Source organism: Acinonyx jubatus, chromosome B1 (genome assembly GCF_027475565.1).
Source record: "Acinonyx jubatus isolate Ajub_Pintada_27869175 chromosome B1, VMU_Ajub_asm_v1.0, whole genome shotgun sequence".
Lineage (NCBI taxonomy): Eukaryota > Metazoa > Chordata > Mammalia > Carnivora > Felidae > Acinonyx > Acinonyx jubatus.
This window is the reverse complement of record NC_069382.1, coordinates 157530237-157556090: the sequence shown is the minus strand read 5'-3', so window position 1 is coordinate 157556090 and position 25854 is coordinate 157530237. Positions and strand designations below refer to the sequence as shown.

At 38.8% G+C, this 25854-nt stretch overlaps 1 protein-coding gene and 1 long non-coding RNA gene across 12 annotated transcripts in view; both read right to left on the bottom strand.

Moving 5' to 3' along the window:
- The window catches only part of NMU (neuromedin U), a 44039-nt gene extending 31213 nt beyond the window's left edge, over positions 1-12826 (bottom strand). For all 10 annotated transcript variants that reach the window (XR_008296313.1, XR_008296314.1, XM_053217350.1 and 7 more), the window contains exons 1-3: positions 12758-12826; positions 8773-8890; positions 4861-6720 (exon numbers count right to left, since the gene is read on the bottom strand). Coding sequence is in view for 8 of the 10 variants with exons in the window: in XM_053217350.1 (XP_053073325.1) it covers positions 4861-5284 (424 nt within the window). In the remaining 2 variants the exon portion in view is untranslated. The remainder of the gene's footprint in view (positions 1-4860; positions 6721-8772; positions 8891-12757) is intronic.
- A 223-nt stretch (positions 12827-13049) lies between these two features.
- LOC113604742 (uncharacterized) overlaps positions 13050-25854 on the bottom strand; it is a 134395-nt gene continuing 121590 nt past the window's right edge. For both annotated transcript variants that reach the window (XR_008296315.1, XR_003426840.2), the window contains exon 7: positions 13050-13095. This is a non-coding gene — a long non-coding RNA (uncharacterized LOC113604742). The remainder of the gene's footprint in view (positions 13096-25854) is intronic.

The window sequence follows — 25854 nt, the reverse complement described above, 5'->3', positions numbered from 1 at the left end:
AACCCTGAGATCATGACCTGAACTGAAGTCGGATGCTTAACCGACTGAGCCACCCAGGCACCCCTTGAGATAATATCTATTAATATTAAATGTAATTACTACTCATTTTCTTAAATGTATACATTTTTGTTTAACAAAATCAACAATACATCCTGTTAGTAAAAGACTATACTTAAAAAAATAAGCTTAAAGAAAATAATTTTTTAAAAAGATAGCAGGAAGTTAAGTCTTCCCTTGAGTTCATACAAATTTATACTATTATTTAAATTCTAATAATATTAACTGTTTATTAGAATGTAAATAATAGTACAAATTTAGCTACATTTTCTGTGCTACCAAGCATTAGAAATAACTTACAGAGGTCATGTGGCCCATAATGGTTGATTGATCTCAGAACCTAATTGAATCCCCTTTCACAGAACAACTGTTCAAGGTGGGCAAATGGTCTTACATGCTTCTCAACTGTATAGCTCTCACCCTAGCACACATGTATATCTCAAAGTTTCTGTTGTCTGGTGTATATTACTCTGAGCTGATTCTGTTTGCAGGAAGGGAGAAAGCTGTGCTTCTCTACTTTTCGTACACAACACCTGGAGATCTTACTAAATGAGATTCTAATTCAGTCAGTCAGGGACAGGCCCAAGAGTCTGCATTTATAGCAAGCTCCCTGGTGACAATGATGCTGCTAGTCCACGGACAACACCGAATATCCAAGGGGGATAGAGCATTGCATTGTAGAAAGAAACATAAGATGCCTCATTATTCAACAGAAATAAGCAGCTCAAACAAACATTTTAGGTCTAAGATTCTCTTTAACAAGTCTGAAAATTTCCAAAAGGGAGATATGGATATTCTCATGAAAACCATCTAAAAGGCCATCAGCCCTTTCCTTGCAACTGGGATGTGCGGCTTATGTACTGTTACCAAGACTGAATAAGAGGAAGGTAAAAGGAAGAGGAATGGAAGGAGAGAGCAGGGTGGATTTGACGCGAGAGAAGAACACAGAGATTTTCACTCTTTAGATTCAGCCGTCACCTGCAGGTACTTCTGATTTCTCCACTCATTATACCACTGTTCCTCTCTGTTTGACACGGTGTTCCTGTTTAAAGAATACAATTTTATATTCTTTCCACCCCTGTCTGTCTCCCAACCTCCGACAGAAGTGGAAACTCCCACCTCCACACTGCCTTACCAGCAACCGAGAGCTTGCCTACTTCTGTGCCCCCAAGCTTATATGGGTCCCACAGGAATTGCCATTATATCTAACTTTGTCCCAAGCACTTACATAATCAAAAAGGGGTACTTTGTGGCTCTTACGCAAAACATGTAAATACAGTCTCAGGGTAAAAAAGCTAGAGAAGCCAAAATTTTAAAGTGTTTTTAACTTACAGAAATCCACTAATACCCTATCACCAAACCCAAACATAAGGGAGAATTATTTTTCTTCCCTTTGTGTGTTTGCTAACCCAAGTTGAGTGATTTTTTTTTCTCCCCAAGATACCCTAGATGTGGGCTTTATATTGTCAAATAGCAGTACTAGATACTTTCTCAAATATACTAAGAGTGCCATTATCTTCTATATCATGAAAACTGCACTGTTTTCAGTCAATCAGTTTTGAGATATTCATACTTTTTTAAAGTTTGTTTATTTTGAGAGACAGTGCATGCAGGGGAAAGGCAGAGACAGAGGAAGAGAACACCAAGTAGGCTCTGTGCTCTCTGTGCACAGCCCAATAGGGGGCTTGATCCCACGAATCCTGAGATCATAACCTGAGCTGAAATCAAGAGTCGGATGCTTAACTGACTGAGCCACTCAAGCACCCCTTCAGATATTTATACTAAAGTACTACTAGTAAAGTGAAACCTTTAGTCTTATGCAATCTAACTAATGCAAATAGTATGTATAGACAACTTTTGCATCTGTAAAATACAGCATCTGTAAGAGAAAGAAAAACAGACCTTTTTATTGGAGTATAACTGACATACAACATCATATTAGTTTCAGGTGTACAACATGATGATCCTAAATTTGTCTATATTGTCAGATGATCACTACAATAAGTCTAGTTAACATCCATCACTATATATACTTGTAGAATTTTTTTTTCTTGTGATGAGAACTTTTAAGACTTAGTCTCTTAGCAACTTTCAAATATGCCATATAGTCACCATGCTGTATATTACATCCCCATGACTTATTTTATAAGTGGAAGTTTGTACCTTTCAACCCCCTTTACCCATTTCACACATCTCCACCTCCCATCTCTGTGAACCACCAATCTGGTCTCAGTATCCACATGCTTGGTTTGATTTTGTTTTGTTGGCGTTTTTTGGTTTTGTATTTTAGATTCCACATCTATGTGAGATCATACAGTATTTGTCTTTCTCTGAAAAATAGACTCTATTATAAAAGTGGTGCTAATTTTCTTTTCTCACTGCTAGCACTTAACTAGCGTAGGGTTTTGAAGTGAGAAATTATTACTGCTGACTTAATTTTAAGGATTATTCAATAAGTAGGGATCTGAGTAGGAAAAAAACACATCTTTTTTTTTTTTTTGGTAAGTTTATTTATTCATTTTTGAGAGAGACAGAGAGCTAGCAGGGGAGGGGCAGAGAGAGAAGTAGAGAGAGAATCCCAAGCAGGCTCCACACTGTCACTTGGAGCCCGATGCGGGGCTCGAACTCACGAAATGCGAGATCATGACCTGAGTGGAAAGGAAGAGTTAAACGCTTAACTGAGCCACCCAGGTGCCCCCACTTTTTTCTTTAGTCTCAGGCACTTTGATCACTTATAGTCACAGGCTGAATCGAGGTTTGATGCAGTTATCCAAAATGTGCCCCCTTTTAGGAAATCTTCCTGATTTTAATAATGTTCTCTGGATAGCGAACTGTTTCCATCCACCAAATCTGTGGCTGGCTCTTTATATTCTCACTACTGTTGCATGCTCTGCTAACTCATTTTGCCAAGGATGCTCCACTTATTGGCACTATTTTATTTTCCTCTGGCTTTGTGACATCTGTTTTGTTGTTTTTAGATACATTATCTTGTTTTCTGCATAATGATTAATCTTGGTAGATTATCTCTCGGTTTTGGTTATGTACGTCACGCTTCCCCTCCTGTGCCATTTTTAGGGTCTCGGGACTAGGGAAGATCACACTATGTTTACCCTCTCCCCCCCTCCATCATATTTTGAAATATCAAGAGCAGGTTAAAGGGGAAAAGAGATACAAAATGGTAGTGTAGGGGGTCTCTGTACAGTGAAAAAGGCATCTTGTCCCTATTGAGAAATACTGGGGATATTTTTGGGATGATTGACCAGACAGCAGATACACTCTTTGTGGAAATAAAACCCAAGACTTGTCTTTTTTAGAAAGCAGCCTTCCACAGTTTCTGCTTAATCACCAGCAGCCTGAAAACTCCCTGCCTCCCCAAAAAGCAGTTATCTCCAACTGATGCAAAGATCACTGTAGGCACATAACATGCAACATGCATGGCAAGTACATTTGCTTTACAGAGAAAAAGACACTTTTAAAACTATAATTATCTGCTTCCCTAATAAAGTAGATAAAGATTGCCATCCAAATTCTACCACTAATTCTACTACTAATTCTAAAAATAAAAAATATTAACAGTACTTTGCATGAATTATGCTGTATCATTGCTGGCTATGTGATGATGGAAAAAGTTCAGGTCTAGCCTCTGACTGCTTAGATTTCATAGCCAAATGCCCTCGTTTTTCAAGCAGGAGAACCCCCTCCCCTACCCCCTTCTTCAATGCCCCCAGGAAAGGAAAAAAACAAAACAATGAAAGGTCAGCAATAAAAATAAATACATTGGAAAGCAAGAATAGCTTCAGTTTCTCCACCTCTAATTGAGGGCTGTCCCGTATACTCTGAAAGGTCCCTGCAGTTATGGTTTCAAGTCCCCAATATTAGGAACAATGATGAGATGGTCTGCCCACCTTCACCTCACTGACAGGAGAGCGGAGGGAAGCTAAAAGAACCTTCCGCAGAGTTAGAAAATTCATGGTTTTGCAGGATACTTACTAGCCCTGGAGGGGACTCTGGGAGCTGAGAGATAAAGGACGGATCTACCAACGTACTTGGAAACAGTAACTTTTAGGAGATAGGGAAGTGATCTCCCCATGGGAACACGCTGGGCTCAGCCCTACCTTGTCTTCCGAGCTTCAGACATCCCTCCCTGCCTTTGCTTTTGCTTTTCCCACTTCTTTTTTCTAAGCCACTTTTTTTCACTATGCCTTTTCCTGATCTGGTGCGTCAAAACCTAGAAGGCACAAAACCCCACTAATTTTCCCTTCTAAACGGCTAGAAGGGGGCCTGTTTCACTGCTCAGGATTATCTGAACACAACGGTAGCTCACTCACCAGAGATGATGAGCACGCTCCAAGTTTACCCGGCATCAGAAGGTCAAGTATCAAACTCTACTTTTGCTTCAGCTATCAATCCCTCTAGTTATTGCAATGAAAGGGAACGCATTTTCATTTTTCACTGTGTTAATTTATTTACGTTTTCACCGGCCACGGACATCCGCAGGGCTAGGGGGCCCTACAGATTTCTGCCAACTAACTGCAGGCTGCCCGGGGTCTGGGGATTTCGGACGAGCGGGGACCGCGCTCCAGCCGGGCCACAGGCACCCGCCTCCTGGCTGCCCGGTGGCCGAGACGCGCGCCGGTCGTCAAAGGCGAGAAGCTAGGGAGCCCCACCGCACGAGGGGAAAGACAGTCCCAGCAGCCAACAGTGGAAGCGAGAAAGGGAGGGAAGAGAGCGCGGCGAGTGGGTAGGGGAAAGGCGCGGGAAGCGGCGGGCGCGGGGAGCCCGGGAGGCGCGGGGCGCGCTTACCAAGGCAGGTACCCGCGCAACAGGCGAGCAGCAGCAGCAGCAGGGGCCGGGACGCGGCGGCCACCTGTCCGGCGGGCGGCCCGGGGCGGCGGTTCGCTGCTCGCGGCATCTCGGCGCTTGGCGGCTCGGAGCTCGAAGCCTGAGCTGCGCGGGTCAGCACTCCACGCGGGGCCCTGGCAGTGCCTCTGCGTCCCGGGAGCGCTGCTCGCGGGGCTCCGCCGCCAAGCTGACCTCCCCTCGCGCCGCCAACTTTTAAATCTCGCGGACACGTGGGCTGGGCCAGCGCGGTCCCCACGCGCGTCACCTCGCAGCCCGCCGCCCCCGGCCTCCGTCGCGTCACTGGCCACCCGCTGCCCGCCCCCGACGCCCCCAGCCGCAGCGGGACCCGCCCCCGGCCAGAGTTCTGACTCAGGACAGTGCGCATTTTCGCTCTGCCCGCCCTCGGGCCTCTGGGAGGAACAGGGAAAGAAAGCGGTGCAGGTCCGTTCCCTTCTGGCAAGGATTTGAGTGGGAGCCAGAGGAATATGGCAAACCAAGAGGCTCCAAGAGGATGGGATCCGGGTTTTCAAGCTTGCTGGTGACGATGCTCTCTCACGTCTGCCTAGGACGCCCCTTCTTCTCCCCGGGAAGCCTTCTCTGCCCCAATCGACTGTGACTGTGCGTGCCTCCTTTCCCAGAGCCCCAGGGGCCATTTCTGTAGAAACACCTCTGTCCTGCTCACTAGGACATCCCCAGCTTCCAGCACAATGTCCCCGTGCATAAAGAGCAGTACTGGTTCAGTGGTGATGTTGGCGTTCCCCAAACTCCTGCGAGGTCTGAGACCATTTAGGGAAATGCAGTTAGTTACCTGTTAAAGAAGATCAAGAAGAAAGGATTGCTGGGATTTGACCACACATACATTTCCAGTAGGTCTGGAAGGTCTCTGGCTGTCCTATGCATTTCCAAGCCTAAGGTTACTCCTTTTTCTATGCATTTTTCCTGCTGTCACTCCCTAGCGGTTGCTTTTTGGTTTCTAGGGTGATTGGACCTCCGCTACTATGCCCCTCCGTATATACTTTCCTTTACTTCCTAAGTGGAAAAGTCCAGGAAGCATCCTCCAGGACACTGGCTGACACTGCTTTAATTTCCTTCTACAGAAAGAGGAAAGACTGATCTCATCTGGCCTCCTTTTGAGGTCCTGTTGAAAGGAACACAGAGGGAAGGGTAGAAAGGAAGTACATGAACATTTCTTAAGGGACATCTTTCCATGCTGTTTAATTTAACAATCATAGCATCTCTGGGATATAAACGTATTATGACTCTCATTTGCTGATGCTGGGAGATATTAAACAGTCTGCCCAAGAATACCAGCCTGTGAGGGAGGCTGCTCTGTGAAGATGTTTCTTCCTCTAAGTCGGGGACTTCAATGTATTAGACACGCACTGTGCAACCCACTATAGACAAGGCATGGCCTTAAAGAGTACAACATTTAGAAACAGGTGGAACTTGCCTGAAGAAAATGAGAACTTGGTAAAGGACCCCAACTCCTATTCAAACAGCTGTATTACCAGGCAGACTGGGATAGTCAGAAACAGTGAGGCAGGACTGCAATTCTGACAGGTGAAGTGGAAACAAAATAACCACTACCTTTTTTCAGTTCTTTATATTCAGGTAGCATGTGAGCAAGGTCAGATTAGAGTCTGGTTCAGATTCAAGGATTGATGAGAATAGATTTGATTCAAGATTGCTTATACTTTGATTTATCCCCAAAGTAGTGAAAAGGTAGTACGGAGGATGTAGGCCGATAGGGGTGGCTCTGATTCTCCATGGTCTTCCTTGTGTTTCCTGGAGGCACACTGAAAAATCTCTGGTCTCAGCAGCCTGTGCGGGGTGAGATGTCATTGAGAACAGAGATGCCTGAAAATAGTGGGCTCAATGTTTCTTATACCCCCCCACAGATCAGTAAAGGAACAACTCATGCATTATAAGTGTTTTTCTGCATGAACCCAGCTGCTCTGAATGTTCTTGTACATGTCCCTTGTTGACAAGAGTTTTCTGAGGTATACACTTAGTAGAGGCAGCAGGGGAGAAAATCTAGTTAAACTCTACTTTAAATTGTTTTCCAAAGTGTTAAATCCATTTATATTCCACCAGCAGTGCATGAAGTTTCCATTGCTGTACTTCCTTGCAAAAAGCTTTGCTAATCTGGTAGGCGTGGCATCTCATTGTGGATTTAATTTACAATTTCCAGTACTAATGAGAGCATCTTTACACAAATGTATTGACCATTGTTGTTTTTAGTGAAATACCCATTTGTCTCTTTTTCTCATTTTTCCTGAGTTGTTAGGTTTTTTTTTTATTATCCATTATAGGAATGCTTTATGTATTCTAGAACTTTCGTTGGTTAAATGTTTGGCAAATATTTTCTCTTTATTTGTGGCTTGTCCTTTACTCTCTGTATAGGAGTTATTTTTGAAAAAATGTTTCAGGAAAGATGTGCACCCTAATGGTCAGGCATTATATGACTTGGATGATAGGAGAAGATGGGTGGGAGAATGTGGGGAGATAGGCACTTCATTTAACCAGGAGCAAAGATTGGGGATTCCACAATTAACTAAATAAAATGAAACTGATTCCAAAGGTCTCCTTTCATCCAAGTATTTCAAAGAAGTTAGATTCCAGATCTCTGCAGGGGAGGCTGAACAATTCAGTTACAAACTGAATTCCAATCTGTACCTAGAAGTTCATATTCATTTAAACTGAGCTCATACATCAGCATATATCACCACGTGTAGTACATACAGCATCTAAAGCATTCCTACTTTCTCTGTTCAAGACTGAAAGTTTGATTCTGTGTACCATGCTGATTCCTCTCACCCATTATCTCTTGCATTCTTGACTGCAAATGAGCAGCTGAACTTTGTTTTTTTGCCTACAACCTATAGGAATGAAGGCTCAGTTTGATCATGAACCTGCAGATTAACAAGACCTGCTAGCCTGTGATAGAGATGTCTGGAAGAGTTGTCATCAAGGACATTAAGGAAGGGTTGAATGTCAGTTAATGAAAGAGTCAACCACAGAGAGAAATCCCTCAAGCAGTGGGTGGCAATAGCAAAGTCTAGTAATAGGTGAAGAGAGCAAGTTTTAGGAATTGAGAATAGGGGCAAGATCTAGAAGACTTAGGAGTTCTAGGCAAGATAGTCATGCAATCCTTCAAATATTAATTGAGCACCTTCTAGGCTCCATTGTAGAAGCTTGGGATACAGCAGTGACCAAGTCAGTTAGCCTCTGGCTTCATGGAGTTGACAGATTTTCAAGGAGATGCAGATAATAATCAGTAAAACAAAACAATTTCAAATAGTAATAAATGCTATAAAGAAATTAAAACAGGGTAATGCAATAATAGAAAGTGACTGGGAGTTGGGGAAACGACACTTGAGACAGGTTTATCTAGGCTTGCCTCTCTGAGGAGATGCTATAGGAGGCCTTAAAGATGAGAAGAAACTGGTCATGGTCATGGTCATGGTCATGGGAAGAACTATGAGAGAAGAGCCCCAGGCAAAGGGATCATCAAGTGCAAAGGTCCTGCAGCAGAAACAAGCCAGGAAAATTAAAGGAGCAGAAGTAATTGGCACAGGGTGACTGGAGTGTGGGAAGTTGAGGTCAGAGAAGTAGACAGGGTACAATCCTGATCATTGAAGGCTCTTAGAGGCCATGGCAAGGAGATGAAATTTTTCTCTAAGTAAAATGAAAAGCCTGTGGAGGATTTTGAGTAAAGAAGTAAGGTGATGTGATTTACATTTGAAAAAGATTATTCTGGCTTCCATAGTGAGCAGGCTCTCGGGGACCCTAGTAGATGCAGGGAGACCAGGTGGGAGGACATGCAGAAGTCTACACCAGAGCCATAACAAGGGATGAAGGACTGATACTTACCACAACCTGGATGAGCCTTGAAAACGTTTTGCTACATCAAACACGCCTGTCACAAAAGGCTACATACTGGATGAGGCAACTCCATAGAGACAGAAAATAGACGAGTGGTTTCCAGGGCCTGGGGAGAGACAGGAGTGATGGCTAATAAGTAAGGAGGTTGTGTTTCAGGGTGATGAAAATGTTCTGGAATTAGACATTTGTGATGGTTGCAAAATCTTGTAAATACTAAAAACCACTGAACTCCTTACTTTAAAAGGATTAATTTTATGGTATGTGAATTATATCTCAATTTTCAAACAAGAAAGAAGTCCAGGTCAGATATGATGACGGTGACCTGTTGGATTACATGGTGGCAGTCTTTACAATTTGGCACAGGGAAATTTTATCTCTTTTTGGCATGAAATATCCCAGTTTTGCTATTTAATTCCTGGATGTTCTTGTCAACTATGAAGTCCTCTTCTCCCGCTTTGTGAAGACACTCACCTAAGCCATGTCGCATCAGTGACTATGCTATAGTCACTAGCTTTACTTTTTTTCAGGTCAGAAAGTACATCATTACACCCAGATGGAGAACCTTGGTCTTTATGGTCACTTTGATATAATTGTTAACTATGAATATCATCATTTTCTAAAACATAGAAAGTAGATACTATTTGTGAAATAATGATAACCCATTATGTCTACATGCTTTACAGGATGCTCATTCATTCATTCATTCAGTGAGCTCATTCATTCATTCATCCAGTGTCAGCTGTAAGAGTTACAGACTCACAAAATGCTGAGAAGTCTCTGTCCTGTTTTGTCTTTTCTAAGACCACCTGCATCCAGTCATACATCTTTACCTCCTGTTATTTACTGCCTATGCTCATTGGGATGAACTTTTTAGAAATACCATCCCAATTTTAAATTTGAATTGTAGAGAAGAGTTTTGCTTAAAGGTTTCTAAAACCACGAGAGTCAAAGTTCCACTGAGGTTATAGAAGTTGAAAGCCAACCATTCCTGGATCACCTGGCTGGCTCAGTCAGTAAAGCATGCGACTCTTGATCTTGGGGTGGTGAGTTCAAGCCCCATGTTGGGCATTAGAGCTGACTTAAAAATAATTAATTAATTAACTAATTAATTAATTAATTTTAAAAGGTGAAAAGATAAGTTCACTAAAAAAATAAAATAAAAAATTAAGAAAAAAAAAGCCAACGACTCCAAAGACCCAATTTAGCCTATGGTCTCCGAGTAAGATTCAGGGTAGAAGCCAGTTGTAGTGCTGCAGACTGAGGCTCAAGAGGAGATGGCTACTTGTGGCAGAAAAGTGACCAAATGACTGTGGGTCTTTTGGTTCAGAAGATAGCATCTATTATTTAGTGACAAGGATAACTTTCAGCTCTCTCCACAAACATTTTTGGCATCTGGATCAAATTCCCATTTTATAACCAAGTTTGTCTTCCCTTTGACCACTAATATTTCACAAGTTTTAGAGTAACTCCAATAATCCTAATTATTCCTTTACCCAGCTATCTCTTCAAATTATGTAGATATCAACCTCTCTGCCTCCAGGAAAATCTCTTGACTCAGAAGGACTTTTGGATGAACCATGTTGCTCTGAGGAACCACTCTAGGAAAAACTCTTCTAGAAGACAACAGAAGAACAATGAATATAAGAAATAAAGGACCAGAGACCAAGTATATCTACATTTCTTAAGAATTTCTGTTGTAGGATAGTTAACTGCCTTGATAATGACACAGCAGCTCACATAATTTTAAGAAATACAACATCTTTTATAAGAGAAGGAAGCTTTTCTTATTTTCTCTAATTACTTGATAAAACTAATTTTGAGCAGTTTCAGGAATGATAAGCAACATTATTAAAAGTCCTTCCCATTAAGAGTATTTTCTAATGCCCACGGTGACTGTGATGTGGACTGATGGCCAATAAAAATTTTGTATGTCCAACATTCTTGCTAATGTTTTGGGGTTTTATTGATTTAAAGTTGTTTGTTTTGTTTTGCAAAAGGCGAAACTTCATCTCTTCAATCTCTTGAAGTCAGGAGGCACTTGTGGGTGGAAATATTGTCTGTGAATTCTCTCAGCACAGTCCAGGGAAGGTTGACATGCAGACTGAAAGCAGCACACGTTTATCTTAAAGCCTTTAAAGATAAATTCCTTTCAAGAAAAGTAATAAGAGAATTTTTTAAAAGGCAAAAGTCAATAACTTTTTGCACTTACATCAATGCCCACCAGGCTAGATTTTTCACATAATAGATGTTCTGAAGGTAAAGCCATTACAGAAAAGCAGCACTGTTATTGGTAATTTGAAACATGATGATACAAAAATTTCAATCAGTTGAAGGCAGAATCTTTTCTTTGTTCTTTAAGTTGCAATTAAAATATGAATACGTACTAATGAAAGATTTATTAGATTTTCTTGGCATATTTATGAATCACATCAGGGCAAAGCTGGCAGAAAAACAAACACTTCCAGACATATGAGGTTTTGTAAAAACAGAACCTAAAATTAAATGATAGCTATAAAAATAAAAGGGCAGATAAAGTAAATTTTATTATTTCTACATAGCAAATTGTATAACCATTTTTGAATCACTGGATTGGTTTCCAATCTATTTAAAAATGAATCAAACCATTATTGTATTTTCTAAAGATACCTGGCTTTTATGAAAAGATACACAATTTCCTTACATAGGCATGTTCAAATAAAAAATCTTATTGCATTTGGTCAAAGATAATTGAAAGAAATAAAGAGGGAAAAATGGTATAATTTAATCTTTTAAAAATGTTAAAATAATCATAAGAGACCTGGAGTGAGTTTCTGAATATAAAAATAAGTGACCTTTCAGTATCATAAAGGAGTAATCACTACTTGTTTTATCTGTAGTGTCTCTAATAATTTTAGCTCTGATTTTTAAGTGGGCCATGCACATATGAAATGCTGAAAGTTGTATATATATGTATATCATACTGCTCTACATTAAATACTAGTTGATATTATCTTAAGACATTTCTGAAAAGAATAAAATTAGCCAATGTCGCATCTTTGTTCATTTGTAATCAAATCCCCTTTTTCTCAAAAACTAGTCATGGGTCCTTTTTCTATGTTGTCACCCATTAATACGATTTCAGATAGAAGCTATGTTCAATCTTCCTGAGTTTCAACCCTAATTTAAGAATTTTAAAACAGCTTACAGGGACAAAGCAGTAGACAAGATAATATATTTGCTTCTTAGAGAAAACTGAAAAATAAAGGTAAGGCAATCACTACCTTAACTGAGTAGGTTTCCAAGCAGGTCACCCCTGGTATTCTCTGTCATGACATCTATATGTTTAATGTCTGTTGGCTCAGTTGCCAACGGTTGATTTGTGGCAATTGTCACTGGTCAATTAAAACCTACTTGAACTTCTTTTTCTCACCCTTCTATCCCCTGGTACTTTCTTTCTCTTAAAATATATCAAGGACTTGCCTCCAACTCCTGTCCTGTCCTACCACATCATTAATTCTATACTGGGCAAAGCATTGGAGGCAGGTAAGATGCTGCCTTATTGATGATGTCTTCCTTCCCTGATCACTTGATAATAAATAGCACTCTTCTTCCTCTCAGCACTTCCTATCTCCTTGACACAGCTTTACTTTTTCTCCTTAGCACTTACTACCATACTACCACCTGATAGACCATACTAGATAATCTGTTAGCAAAGTTGTTGGTTTGATTACAGTTATCTCCCTTTATAAGAAAGAGAGTCCCAAGTCAGGATTTTTAACCTTCTTTATCATTTGAAGAACACTTATTTTATATTCACTTTCATATTGTTCTATTGTCTCTAGTTCTTGGTGTTGTTAAGAGTGCTTGGCACATAGTGGGCACTAAAAATATATATAAATGAATAAAGGAAATAATCTGATTTATAAAACTTTTATTTATAATATTATACAACTTTAAGCATATCTTTACTATATAAATGGTGATACACCCTTACCTTATATGGAAATGATGAAGAGATCTTGCACTGTATAAAGCATTGTTTAGAATCATCCTGGGTTCTTTTTTTTTTTTTTTTTCAACGTTTATTTATTTTTGGGACAGAGAGAGACAGAGCATGAACGGGGGAGGGTCAGAGAGAGGGAGACACAGAATCGGAAACAGGCTCCAGGCTCCGAGCCATCAGCCCAGAGCCTGACGCGGGGCTGGAACTCACGGACCGCGAGATCGTGACCTGGCTGAAGTCGGACGCTTAACCGACTGCGCCACCCAGGCGCCCCTCATCCTGGGTTCTATTCCCTATTCTGTTCTATTCAGTTTGAGAGACTTCAGAACCTAGAATTTTAAAAAAAATTCAATAAACATGGTAGAAAATAAAAATAAATGTAGAAATCTTGTTTGGAACCGGAATTACCTAACCAGGGGAGCAAGAATTCTTGGAGGCAGCATGATCTCAGGACTGAGAGCTCGAGCAGTGAAGTGGACAAACTGGCTTTGAGTCACAGCAGCACCACCTGCTGGCTGGAAGACCTGGGATAACAACTGACCTTTGAAAGGTTGAGTTTTTATTATTCGTAAGAGTGTATAATTTTTTTGCCTGCACAACATCCCTTCCTTTGAAAAACCAACCTTTCCCTCTTCTGTGAAAATCTCACACAATTCAAGGGTCAATCCCTGGATTAGCACAGGGTCTATGGCAAAGGCTTCCTCTTTTTCTGTGAGTCTGACATATAAAGAGCATGTGAGTTACATGGAGAGAGGCTATCTTAGAATGATACCAAGTAGTGATGAGAAATGGAGAGAGAAAAAAAAAAAGAGAAGAGACTGAATTGTTACACATGCTGGCATTCAGTTGTACCTGAAGCCAGGTCCATCCCTTGGAGTTCAGAATTAGGAAAATCAAAATTTTCCATTTTTATTTTGTTTAAGTTGGGTTTCTAAAAATTTCAGTAGTGACTGGCACAAAATAGGTGCACAACAAAGTTTTACTGTGTTGGTGATGATAAATAGAGGAGGAAAAGACGTCTTCAAATAGAAGAGAGGGTTTTGAAAACTTCTAAAGTTTTGTTCCATTTTTTAAAAAATTCACAATGAAGGGTGGCAATGTTGAGAATGGGAAGAACGGACATTTTTTTTAAAAAAAGGAGAATTCATTTTCTTCCATGAAACTTTCAAGACCTAGACCCACCAATTCTTTGGGAAGGCAGAAGAAGGATGTGGGACAAACTAATACAATGGTCTTTTGCCATCCAGACTTCTCAATAAACGCATGGCTTTAGCACCCATAACTTTTTTTAACTTCTTATTTTGAAATAATTATAGATTAACAACAAGTTTTCACAAAAAAAAGTATACAAAAGTCCTACGTGTCCTTTGTTTAGTTTCCCCCAAAGGCAGCATCTTGCATAACTATTGTAAAATATTAAATCAGGAAAGTGACATTAGTACAATCCATAGGGCTTATTCAGATATTGCCAGTTTGACATGGACTCATCTAACCACCACCAGAATCGAAACGGAACAATTCCATCACCACAAGCCTCCCTATGCTACCCTTTTATAGCCATACCCAACCCTTAGTCTCATTGTGAACCCTAGCAACCATCTGTTCATCCTCTATATTGTTATTTTAAACATGTTACATAATTGGAATTATATAGCATGTTACTTTGGATAATGGCATCTTTTAAACACAATAATTTCCTTGAGATCCATCCAAGCTGTGTATATATCATTAGTTTGTTCCTTTTATGATATTCTATTTAACCATTCAACTGTTGAAGGACATCCAGTTTAGGATTATTATGAATAAAGCCGCTATGAACATTTGTGTGCAAGTTTTTGTGTTGACATAACTTTTCACTTCTCTGGAATGCCCAAGAATTGTTAAGCGCTTCTTTACTTTTTGCAAGAGATTAACAAACTATTTTCTAAAGTGGCTGTACCATATTACTTTCCCATGAGCAATGAGTGATAGTTTCTCTGTATCTTTTCTAGTATTTAGTGTTATCAATATCTTTTATTTTAGCTTTTATTTTTAATGGGTGTATAGCGATATCTTCTTGTGGTTTTAATGTACACCTCCCTAATAGCTATTGATGTTGGGCATCTTTTCATTTGTCTATTTGCCATTTGTATATCTTCTTCAATGAAATGTGTGTTCATGTCTTTTGTCCATTTTTCCAGTTAGATTTTTTTTTTTTACTCTTGGGTTTTAAAAGTTCTTTATATATTCTAGATACAGGGTCTTATGTTGAATATGTAATTCACAAATATTTCCTTTCAGTCTGTAGCTTGGCTTTCCATCCTCTTCACAAGACCTTTCATGGAGGAAAAGTTTTAATTTCTAAAAAAATTTTTTATTTTAAGTAAACTCCATGCCACACATGGGTCTTGAACTCACAGCCCCAAAGTCAAGAGTTGCATGCTCTACTGGTGCCAGCCAGGCACCCCACAGAATTTTAATTTTGTTTTAATTTTGATGAGGTCCAACTTATCACATTTTTCCTTTTATGGATCATGCTTTTGGTGTCACATCTGAAAGGAAGTTTTCATTTAGCTCTAAATTCTGAATATTTCTCCTATGTTTTTTCCTAAAACTTTTGTAGTTTTATATTTTATATTTGAGTCTGTGATTAATTTTAAGTTAAATTTTACATAAGGTGTAAGGTTTAAGTCAAGGTTTTGTCCAGTTGGATGGATGGATGGATGGATGTCCAATTGCTCCTGCACCATTTTTTGAAAAGGCTCTCATAAACTTTAAGAACATTAAGTTACCTTTGATTGTGTTTTCATCCTTTTGGTATTATTTTCAAAGCTATTTAGAAAGTAGGATAACCACTTTTATTCAAAAGTCACTTTAGGATAATCTGGTTTGTGTTGATTTGATTTTATTGTATTTGTAGCCTCTAAAAGTCATTTTTGTTGACAGATCAATTGCATCTCATTACATTTCAGGAAAAGGAACAGCAGTGTCCTAACCCACCCCACCCACAAGAGCACACTTAGAAATTCTCTGACCTTTTCCAAACCAGGAAAAATTGCTGCTTGTAAAAGTAATACCCAAACCTCAAGGTTCCCATTATTTAACATAGTTTCTTCTTCCTCAGCAAGACCTGGTATTTACATGGGCGTTAATGAGATTGCAGAAAGATCAATGCCTCAAGTGGTACATGGAAACTGTTTTCAAAAAACCCTCCCATGGAGTAAGTCAGCTTGCAACAAGAGTAGATCAAAACATATGTTGGGACATGACTTCATTTTCAAGAAAACATACTCAGTTTACAACCTGAAAATGTCAAAGGAGAGACCTGTACAATCCTTCTGTTAACTGGAAAATTACTGGAAAGTGAGTATGGATCTGTGTGTGGAATAATTCAGTATCTTTCCCCGTGAAACCAACACAAAGATTTTTGCAATCCTCAGGAAAATTTGAGCAGGTTTGCATATACCCTAGAGAAAGAAGTCAATCCCTCAGAAGACAAGTGATAGTACACAAAAGCTCCTGCTCACATGTGTATGCTTTTCCTAATTACGTCTTAGGTATGACCATGATAGAGTAGAATCAGATGGTATGCTTGGGGCTTCAAAATGCAATATGGTTGTATTACTAAGATTTATAGCTACAAATTTGACCATTTCCTCAGGATTATATGCCTGTGGAATACAAATACGAATACAAACACTAATGCTAGATAATGTATTTTACATATATTATTTCACTGAAGAAGAGGCAGTCGCATAACATACACCAAAATGGTGATTGTGGTTGTTTTTACTTTATTTTCTCTCACTTTCATGTATTGTACAATGTGGTTAAATTACTCTTATAATTGGAAATACATGTACATATTATAAGCTCATCAAGCTATATGCTGAATACTTTGCATTTTATTATATACGTAAATTATTTCTCAGAAAGGTACTAAAGACAGAGTAAATGAAATGCATGTGCAAAACACACTACCAATAAATCAGTTTTGTTAGGTTTTTTTTGAGGCAAAAAAAAAAAAAGACTTGAGAGACATACCAATTAAGGGCAATGTGTGGAATTTGTTTAAATACCAATTTAATGTTTATTTATTTTTGTGAGAGACAGAGACAGAATGTGAATGGGCTGGGGCAGAGAGAGAGGGAGGCACAGAATCTGAAGCAGGCTTCAGGCTCTGAGCTGTCAGAGCCTGACGTGGGGCTCGAACTCACAAGCTGTGAGATCATGACCTGAGCTGAAGTTGGATGCTCAACCAACTGAGCCACCCAGGCACCCCTGTTTAGAAAACAATTTAAACAAATCACTTACATATAAACTTTTTAAATGTTTATTTATTTATTTATTTATTTACTTACTTATTGAGAGAGAGACAGAGACAGAGACAGAGACAGAGAGCAGAGGGGTGGGGGCAGAGAGAGAAGGAGACACAGAATCTGAAGGAGGCTCCAGGCTCTGAGCTGTCAGCACAGAGCCTGATGCGGGGCTTGAACTCAAAGACTACGAGATCATGACCTGAGACAAAGTCAGACGCTCGACCGACTGAACCACCCAGGCACCCCCAAATCACTTACATATAAATAAACAATTAGGGGGCTCAGAACTGAATATTTGGTAGTATTAAGGAATTATTATTATATTTTTAGTGAATATATAATTTACTTACAACAAAACACATAGATCTCAAGTGTTCAGTATGTCAAATTTTAACAATTGTATCTCCTTTAACAATTTGGATATCTACCACCCAAAACAACATGTAGATGATGTAGATGTAGATGTAGATGTAGATGTAGATGTAGATGTAGATGTAGGACATTCTCATCACCCCATAAAGTTTCCTCCTATTCCTTTGCAGACAATAATCCCCCACTCTTACCTTGGGGCAACCAATTTCTCACTTCTGGCACCATTGATTAATTTTGCCTATTCTTAGACTTCGTGTGAAAAGAACGTACATGAAAATACTCTTTTGTATATGACTTCTTTTACGTATCATTACATTCACCCACTCTGAGTATACAGTTGAATGACTTTTAGTAAATTTTCCTAGATGTGCAATTACATAATCTAGTTTTAGTATATTTTCATCAGCTGAATAAGATCCTTCATGCTCATTTTCATATAATTCCCATACCCACACCTGATACAGGCAACTACTGATCTATTTTCCATCTTACACATCTGCCTTTTCTCAAAAATCCAAAAAATATAAATTGAATCATACACTATGTGGTCCTTTGGGTCTGGCTTCTTTCACTTAGCACAATATTTTTGAGTTTCATTAATAGCATAGATCTGTACCTCATTCCCTTTTTGGCTAGATAATATTCCATTGTGTGGACATACCTTATTTTGTTTATCCATTCATTTCTTCAATCCATTCATTTGTTGATGAGTATTTGGGGTTGTTTCTATTTTTTGACTAGCAGGAAAAATGCCGCTATGAACACTTACACTTGAGACTTTGTTTTCACTTATGTTTTCATTTATCTTGAGTAGATAAGTAGAAGATGAATTACTGCATCATATGATATATTTATGTTTCACTTTTTAAGAAACAGTCAAACTGGGGCACCTGGGTGGCTAAGTTGGTTAAGTGCCCAATTGGATTTTGGCTCAGGTCATGATCTCATGGTTTGTGAGGGGATTCTCTCTCTCCTCTCTCTCTGCCCCTCTCCCCAACTCTACTCTCCCCCTCTCTCTCAAAATAAATTAAACATTAAAAAAAAAGTCAAACTATTTTCCAAAGTGGTACATAATTTTACATTCCCACGAGCAATGTATGAGGATTTTAGTTTTTTCATATCCTTGCCAACATTTGTTATTGTCTTTTTGATTACAGCTATTCTAATGGGCATATATCAAAACGTTGTTGAACTCCAACAATATTGTTGCATATATTAGTATTTCATTCCTATTTGTTTCTCAGTAGCATTATATTGTATGAATATTCTACTTTCTAAAAAAATTATTCTTCTGTTTATGGATAGTTGAATGGTTTCGAGTTTGAGACCTTATGAATTTGCACAAGTTTTTTTGTGCATATATGTTTTTGTTTCCTTGGGGGTAAATTCCTGGGAATGAATTTTCTAGGTTATAGTGTAGATATATATTTAACTTTATAAGAGGGTGCAAAGTCATTATGCTATTTTATAATCCTAACATCAATGTATGAAAGTTCTAGTTCTCCATACGCTCACCAGCTTTTGGTATCAATCTTTCTTTGTTTTAGCTTCCCTAAAATTATTATTCTTGAAGATGATAATGGCATTGGAGTTATATGTTTTTTAATGGGCTTATATTTTAGAGATATTTAGATATTTTTATAAATGAAATTAAATACTATCTGGAATTTAATTCATAATAATCCAGTTGGTGGGAGGGACAGAATTAAGGTTGAGTTAGATGAAACAAGAGGCCATGAGTTGATGGTTTTGTAGCTGGGAAATGAATATCTGAGTGCTCATTGAACTTTTTCTCTAATCCTGTGTGCTTGAAATATTCATTATAAAATGGAAAAAAAGTTAAGAGTTGAAAAAATGTATGTGTACTTTTTTTTTTAATGAACCAAATATTTAAGCTGTTGAACCAGCCATTGTATTTCATTATGGCACAACTATAATCTCTTTCTTAGGTATTACTTAGCAAATAACTGCCTCACAGCCCTAAAAGATAATAAAGTATCAATGTCTTATACACAATTTCTCCTTAAAAACTATCCTTGATGCGTGTGGTATAAAAACAAGCAAACAAAAACACCATCCTTCTTGTAGTAGAGAATATCATTGTTAAACTCACTAATATAACTCCCTTATTGTCCCATAATTTGATTATCCCAGAGAGAAATAAGTCTTAAGAGTGAGGAAATGTTAGCCATTTAGAGCTTTTTTTTTTTTTTATTTACTAATTCAGGTAATTCTGATACAAATTAATTCTTTTTTTTAATGTTTTTATTTTATTTTTGAGAGAGAGAGAGAGACAGAGTGGGAGTGCAGAAGGGGCAGACAGAGAGGGAGACACAGAATCTGAAGCAGGCTCCAGGTTCTGAGCTGCCAGCACAGAGCCTGACTTGGGGCTCAAACTCACGGACAGTGAAATCAGGACCTGAGCTGAAGTCGGAGGCTTAACTGACTGAGCCACTCAGGTGCCCCCAGACTAATTCTTATGAGATTTTGATGGTATCAGTTGTACCATTTAAGAAAAATGGGGAATCTACCAGAGAGAAAATAGAATTCATAAACAACTCAACTTTTCTTTTCCTCTGAGCACTTTGATTATCTCAGGAATATGGAAAACTACGTAAAGACATTGTAATCAAATTTTATTAAATCATTAGCAGTATTTTCAATCTCTTAAGGAGACTAAATAACTTGCTCACATAATAGATGAGTAAATGAGAAAGAAACATTATCTTTGGATACAGACTTCTAAAGTATTGTTTTTGTTATTATTTGTTAGAAGTTAGTTTTTATATTTATTAGTCATACCACAACTGCCAACTATTAGCATTCTCATCTATAATGGTTGCCATTTTTAAAAACCACAGTAAGGACAGTCCAAAAAGGATATCATCTAGACCTAGTCATACAAGATAACTGATCTTTCTTATTATGTCAGAGGACAGCTCAGAGAAAATAATTCATTCTAAGTATCATCTCTAAGAATTATTAACATTCTCTTGGGACAGAGAAGGGTCCTGTCGCCTCTTAGTATGTTTGACAGCCAGACTTTCATTTCCAGGCACACAGAGTACTCATTTCAAACTTATAAAGATATCAAGTGGATAATGTCTCTTTTCTTCCCAGGGTTTGATTAATTCTGTGACTTTCTACTTCATGAGGATATGATTTCATGAGAGTCATTTTAATTCCCTAAGTCTGAAATAGAATTGAAGTGCTGCTTTTTTCGTTATTAATTGCAAAATCTTAAAATTCACTTGACTCCTTTTTGAATCTTATATACCAAAAATGACATTCTCCGGGCCTCCTAACTATTTAACTTTATCCTGTACAACTCTAGATTCATGAACTGAACTTAAGCTTGGCTGAATTTTAAGTGATTATGGTAAATGTAAATGGCTCTAGACAGTCCCCAAATCCTGTAACTCCTTAAATGAAGGACTCTTAAATATCTCAAAACTACCTGAAATTACGTGCCTGTCATGCATTATATTAAAAATAACAACATCAGTGACATGTCTATTTCTAAGTGCCTTTTTTGTACAAGAAATACAAATAACTTAGACATGAAAATTTTAAGTTCTCATTTAGTTATTTAATTATTTATTCTTTAAGTAAGCTTCAGGCCTGGCATGGAGCCTCACAACCCTGAGATTAAGACCTGAACTGAGATGAGATTAGGAGTTGGACACTCAATCACTGAGGCACTCAGATGCCCCCAAATGTTAAGTTTTTAAAAGTTTGCTTTATGAATGAGTTTTCTGCAGATTTAAGTATTTAACTTTCCCTTGTTTCAGTAGCCATTATCTAAAAATTATTTACTATTTTCCTCAATATCTTGGGAAAATTTTAAGTTCAAATTATTGAATTACTACATTTAATGACTACTCTTTTCAAAACTTTCCATAGATTTTTTTTTCAAGTAGAGACCTTCAAAAACACTGTTTTTTCATGACATCAAAAGTCCTAGCTAAGCTTCATATTTTATTTTTGTATTTGGACTTTTCTCACGGATGTGTCATGCCCAAGGCAAGATTCAGCTGCATATAAAGAATAAAGCATGTCTCCACATAAGTGATTAAGAGATGTTGTGAGACAGTGAAACAAACCAACAATGGTAATTTGTTCCAACTGCTTTTTGAATATTCATTTTTTATAAGCTCTATTTAGACAGTCTCACTACTTGTAAGTGGCAACAGATTAGCTAGTAGATAAGTAACTGGGTTCACTAAAAACATATTAAATTTTGTGAGGGAATTATTTTATCTAGTGAGATTCACAAGTTTTTAGTTTTTATAAGATCTCAAAAATCCATCCTGTGGAATGTCAAGGGTCTGCAGAATTACTATACTTATTTTATAGATAAGAAAAGTGAAGTTCAGGGAAGGTAGGTGACTTTCTCTAATCTGATTCAAACCAGATCTAAGAAGAAAACATTTCCTTTCCACCATATGTGGGGCCTTTCAGCACTGACACTGAGCAAACATTCTGGGCATGGGTGATATTTGCCCTTTTTAATACAAGCTTGAGCTATAAAATGAAAATAATAAGAGTCCACAAACTCATAACTACAATTTTAAAATCCAAAAAGCCTCAAGATAGTTTTCATAACTCATTTGGCAGTGAAACCTGACATAAGCTAAATTAATTTGGTAGCAAAATTTGGCCTGAAATGTAAAGACTACTCATAGCCATTTATTTATATCATTTATACCATTTAGTGTGAATTTCCAACATTTTGTGGTGTAAATATTTATTTATTCATTGCAGGATTCTTTCCCAGACCAAATGGCAGTTGTTTTGTAATACATTGTAAATATGTGGTATTACTTTTAAAAACCTAAAAAAGATAAGGTGCTGAGGGAAGATGGCGGCATAGGAGGACACTGGGCTCACCTCATCCTGCTGATCACTTAGATTCCACCCACATCTGCCTAAATAACCCAGAACCGCCAGAAGACTAGCAGAAGGGACTCTCCAGAGCCAAGCGTAGACAAGAGGCCCAGAGAAGAGGGTAGGAAGGACAGAGAGGTGGTGTGCCGCTACATGGACTGGCGGGAGGGAGCCGGGGCGGTGGAGGGGCAGCCTGCCCGGCAAGGCAGAGCCCCTGAGTCTGACTTGCAAAGGCAGAGGGGCCAGACGGCATGAGTTCTGACAGCCAGCGGGACTTAACATCTGGAATGTTAAAAGTCAACAGCTCTGCTCGGGGAGTGGGAGGGCTAGAGGACAATGGGAGGGAGAGTTGTTGAGCCCCGGAAGACAGAGCTCAGCTCTGCAGGAAACAAAGGCACTGGCAAGCGCCATCTTCCTCTCCCATCCCACAGTCAAAATCCCAAAGGGAACAAGTTCCTGTCACTGAACTTGCTTACACCAGGCAAACACCCAACACAGTGCTTCTGTGGATCCATCCTTCCAACGGGTCTGTCTCCCTCCCGTGCTGCAGGGCCCCTCCTGCAGGGGCAAAGCGAGGCAAAGAGAGGTAAGCCTGCCCCTCCCACCCCTATGCACCCTGTGGATCCACCTTGGCTAATATGCCAGATCCCATCAAAGCAGCACCACAAGCCTGGCAGTGTGCAAGTAGACCAGACAGGGGCCACACCACTCCACAGTGAGTCCTGCCTCTGGGAGAGGGGAAGATAAGGGACACATCAGTCTGACTGTGGCCCCAACAGCAGGCTGGGGACAGGCATCAGGTCTGACTGTGGCCCTGCCCACCAACACAAGTTACTCCAGACAGCACAGGGGAAGTGCCCTGTAGTTCCGTGCCACCCCAGGGACTATCCAAAATGACGAAATGGAAGAATTCTCCTCAAAAGAAACGCCAGGAAGTAGCGACAGCTAACAAATTGGTCAAAAACGATTTAAGCAATATAACGCAGCAAGAATTTAGAATAATTGTCATAAAATTAATCACTGGGCTTGAAAAAAGTATAGATGACAGCAGAGAATCTATTGCTACAGAGATCAAGGGACTAAGAAATAGGAGGGGCTAAAAAATGCTATAAATGAGGTGCAAAATAAAATGGAGGCGACCACAGCTTGGATTGAAGAGGCAGGGGAGAGAATAGGTGAATTAGAAGATAAAATTATGGAAAAAGAGAAAGCTGAGAAAGAGATAAAAAAAATCCAGGAGTATGAGGGGAGAAATAGAGAACTAAGTGATGTGATGAAACACAATATCTGTATAATAGGAATTCCAGAAGAGGAAGAGAGAGAGAAAGGGGCTGAAGGTGTACTTGAACAAATCATAGCTGAGAACTTCCCTGATCTGGGGAAGGAAAAAGGCACTGAAATCCAAGAGGCACAGAGAACTCCCTTCAGACGTACCTCGAATCGATTTTCTTCACGACATATAGTGACACTGGCAAAATACAAGGATAAAGAGAAAATTGTGAAAGCAGCTAGGGATAAACATGTTCTAACATACAAAGGGAGACCCATAAGACTAGTGACAGGCTTATCTCCTGAAACTTGGCAGGCCAGAGGAATGACAGGAAATCATCAATGTGATGAACAGAAAAAATATGCAGCCAAGAATCCTTTATCCAGCAAGTCTGTCATTCAGAATAGAAAGAGAGATAAAGGTCTTCCCAAACAAACAAAAACTGAAGGAATTCATCACCACTAAACCAGTCCTACAAGAGATCCTAAGGGGGATTCTGTGAGTAAAATGTTGCAAGGACCACAAAGTACCAGAGACATCACTACAAGCATGAAACCTACAGACATCACAATGACTCTAAACCCATATCTTTCAATAGTAACACTGAATGCAAATGGACTAACCGCTCCAACCAAAAGACATAGGGTACCAGAATGGATAAAAAAACAAGACCCATCTATCTTCTGTCTACAAGAGACTCATTTTAGACCTGAGGACACCTTCAGATTGAAAGTGAGGGGATGGAGAACTATCTATCATGCTACTGGAAGTCAAAAGAAAGCTGGAGTAGCCATACTTATATCAGACAAACTAGACTTTAAATTAAATGCTGTAACAAGAGATGAAGAAGGGCATTATATAATAATTACAGGGTCTATCCATCAGGAAGAGCTAACAATTATAAATGTCTATGCACCAAACATGGAAGCCCCCAAATATATAAAACAATTAATCACAAACATAAGCAACCTTATTGATAAGAATGTGGTAATTGCAGGGGACTTTAATACTCCACTTACAACAATGGATAGATCATCTAGACACAGGATCAATAAAGAAACAAGGGCCCTGAATGATACATTGGAACAGATGGACTTGACAGATATATTTAGAACTCTGCATCCCAAAGCAACAGAATATACTTTCTTCTCAAGTGCACATGGAACATTCTCCAAGATAGATCACATACTGGGTCACAAAACAGCCCTTCATAAGTATAAAAGAATTGAGATCATACCATGCACACTTTCAGACCACAATGCTATGAAGCTTGAAATCAACTACAGGAAAAAGTCTGGAAAACCTCCAAAAGCATGGAGGTTAAAGAACACCCTACTAAAGAATGAATAGGTCAACCAGACAATCAGAGAAGAAATTAAAAAATATATGGAAACAAATGAAAATGAAAATACAACAATCCAAATGCTTTGGGATGCAGTGAAGGCAGTCCTGAGAGGAAAATACATTGCAATCCAGGCCTATCTCAAGAAACAAGAAAAATCCCCAATACAAAATCTACCAGCACACCTAACGGAAATAGAAGCAGAACAGCAAAGACACCCCAAACCCAGCAGAAGAAGAGAAATAATAAAGATCAGAGCAGAAATAAACAATATAGAATCTAAAAAAACTGTAGAGCAGATCAATGAAACCAAGAGTTGGTTTTTTGAAAAAATAAACAAAATTGATAAACCTCTAGCCAGGCTTCTCAAAAGAAAAGGGAGATGACCCAAATAGATAAAATCATGAATGACAATGGAATTATTACAACCAATCCCTCAGAAATAAAGCAATATCAGGGAATACTATGAAAAATTATATGCCAACAAACTGGACAACCTGGAAGAAATGGACAAATTCCTAAGCACCCACACACTTCCAAAACTCAAACAGGAAGAAATAGAAAACTTGAATAGACCCATAACCAGCAAAGAAATTGAATCAGTTATCAAAAATCTCCCAACAAATAAGAGTCCAGGACCAGATGGCTTCCCAGGGGAATTCTATCAGACATTTAAAACAGAGATAATACCTATCCTTCTCAAGCTATTCCAAAAAATAGAAAGGGAAGGAAAACTTCCAGACTCATTCTATGAAGCCAGCATTACTTTGATTCCTAAACCAGACAGAGACCCAGCAAAAAAAAGAGAACTATAGGCCAATATCCCTGATGAATATGGATGCAAAAATTCTCAATAAGATACTAGCAAATCGAACTCAACAGCATATAAAAAGAATTATTCACCATGATCAAGTTGGAT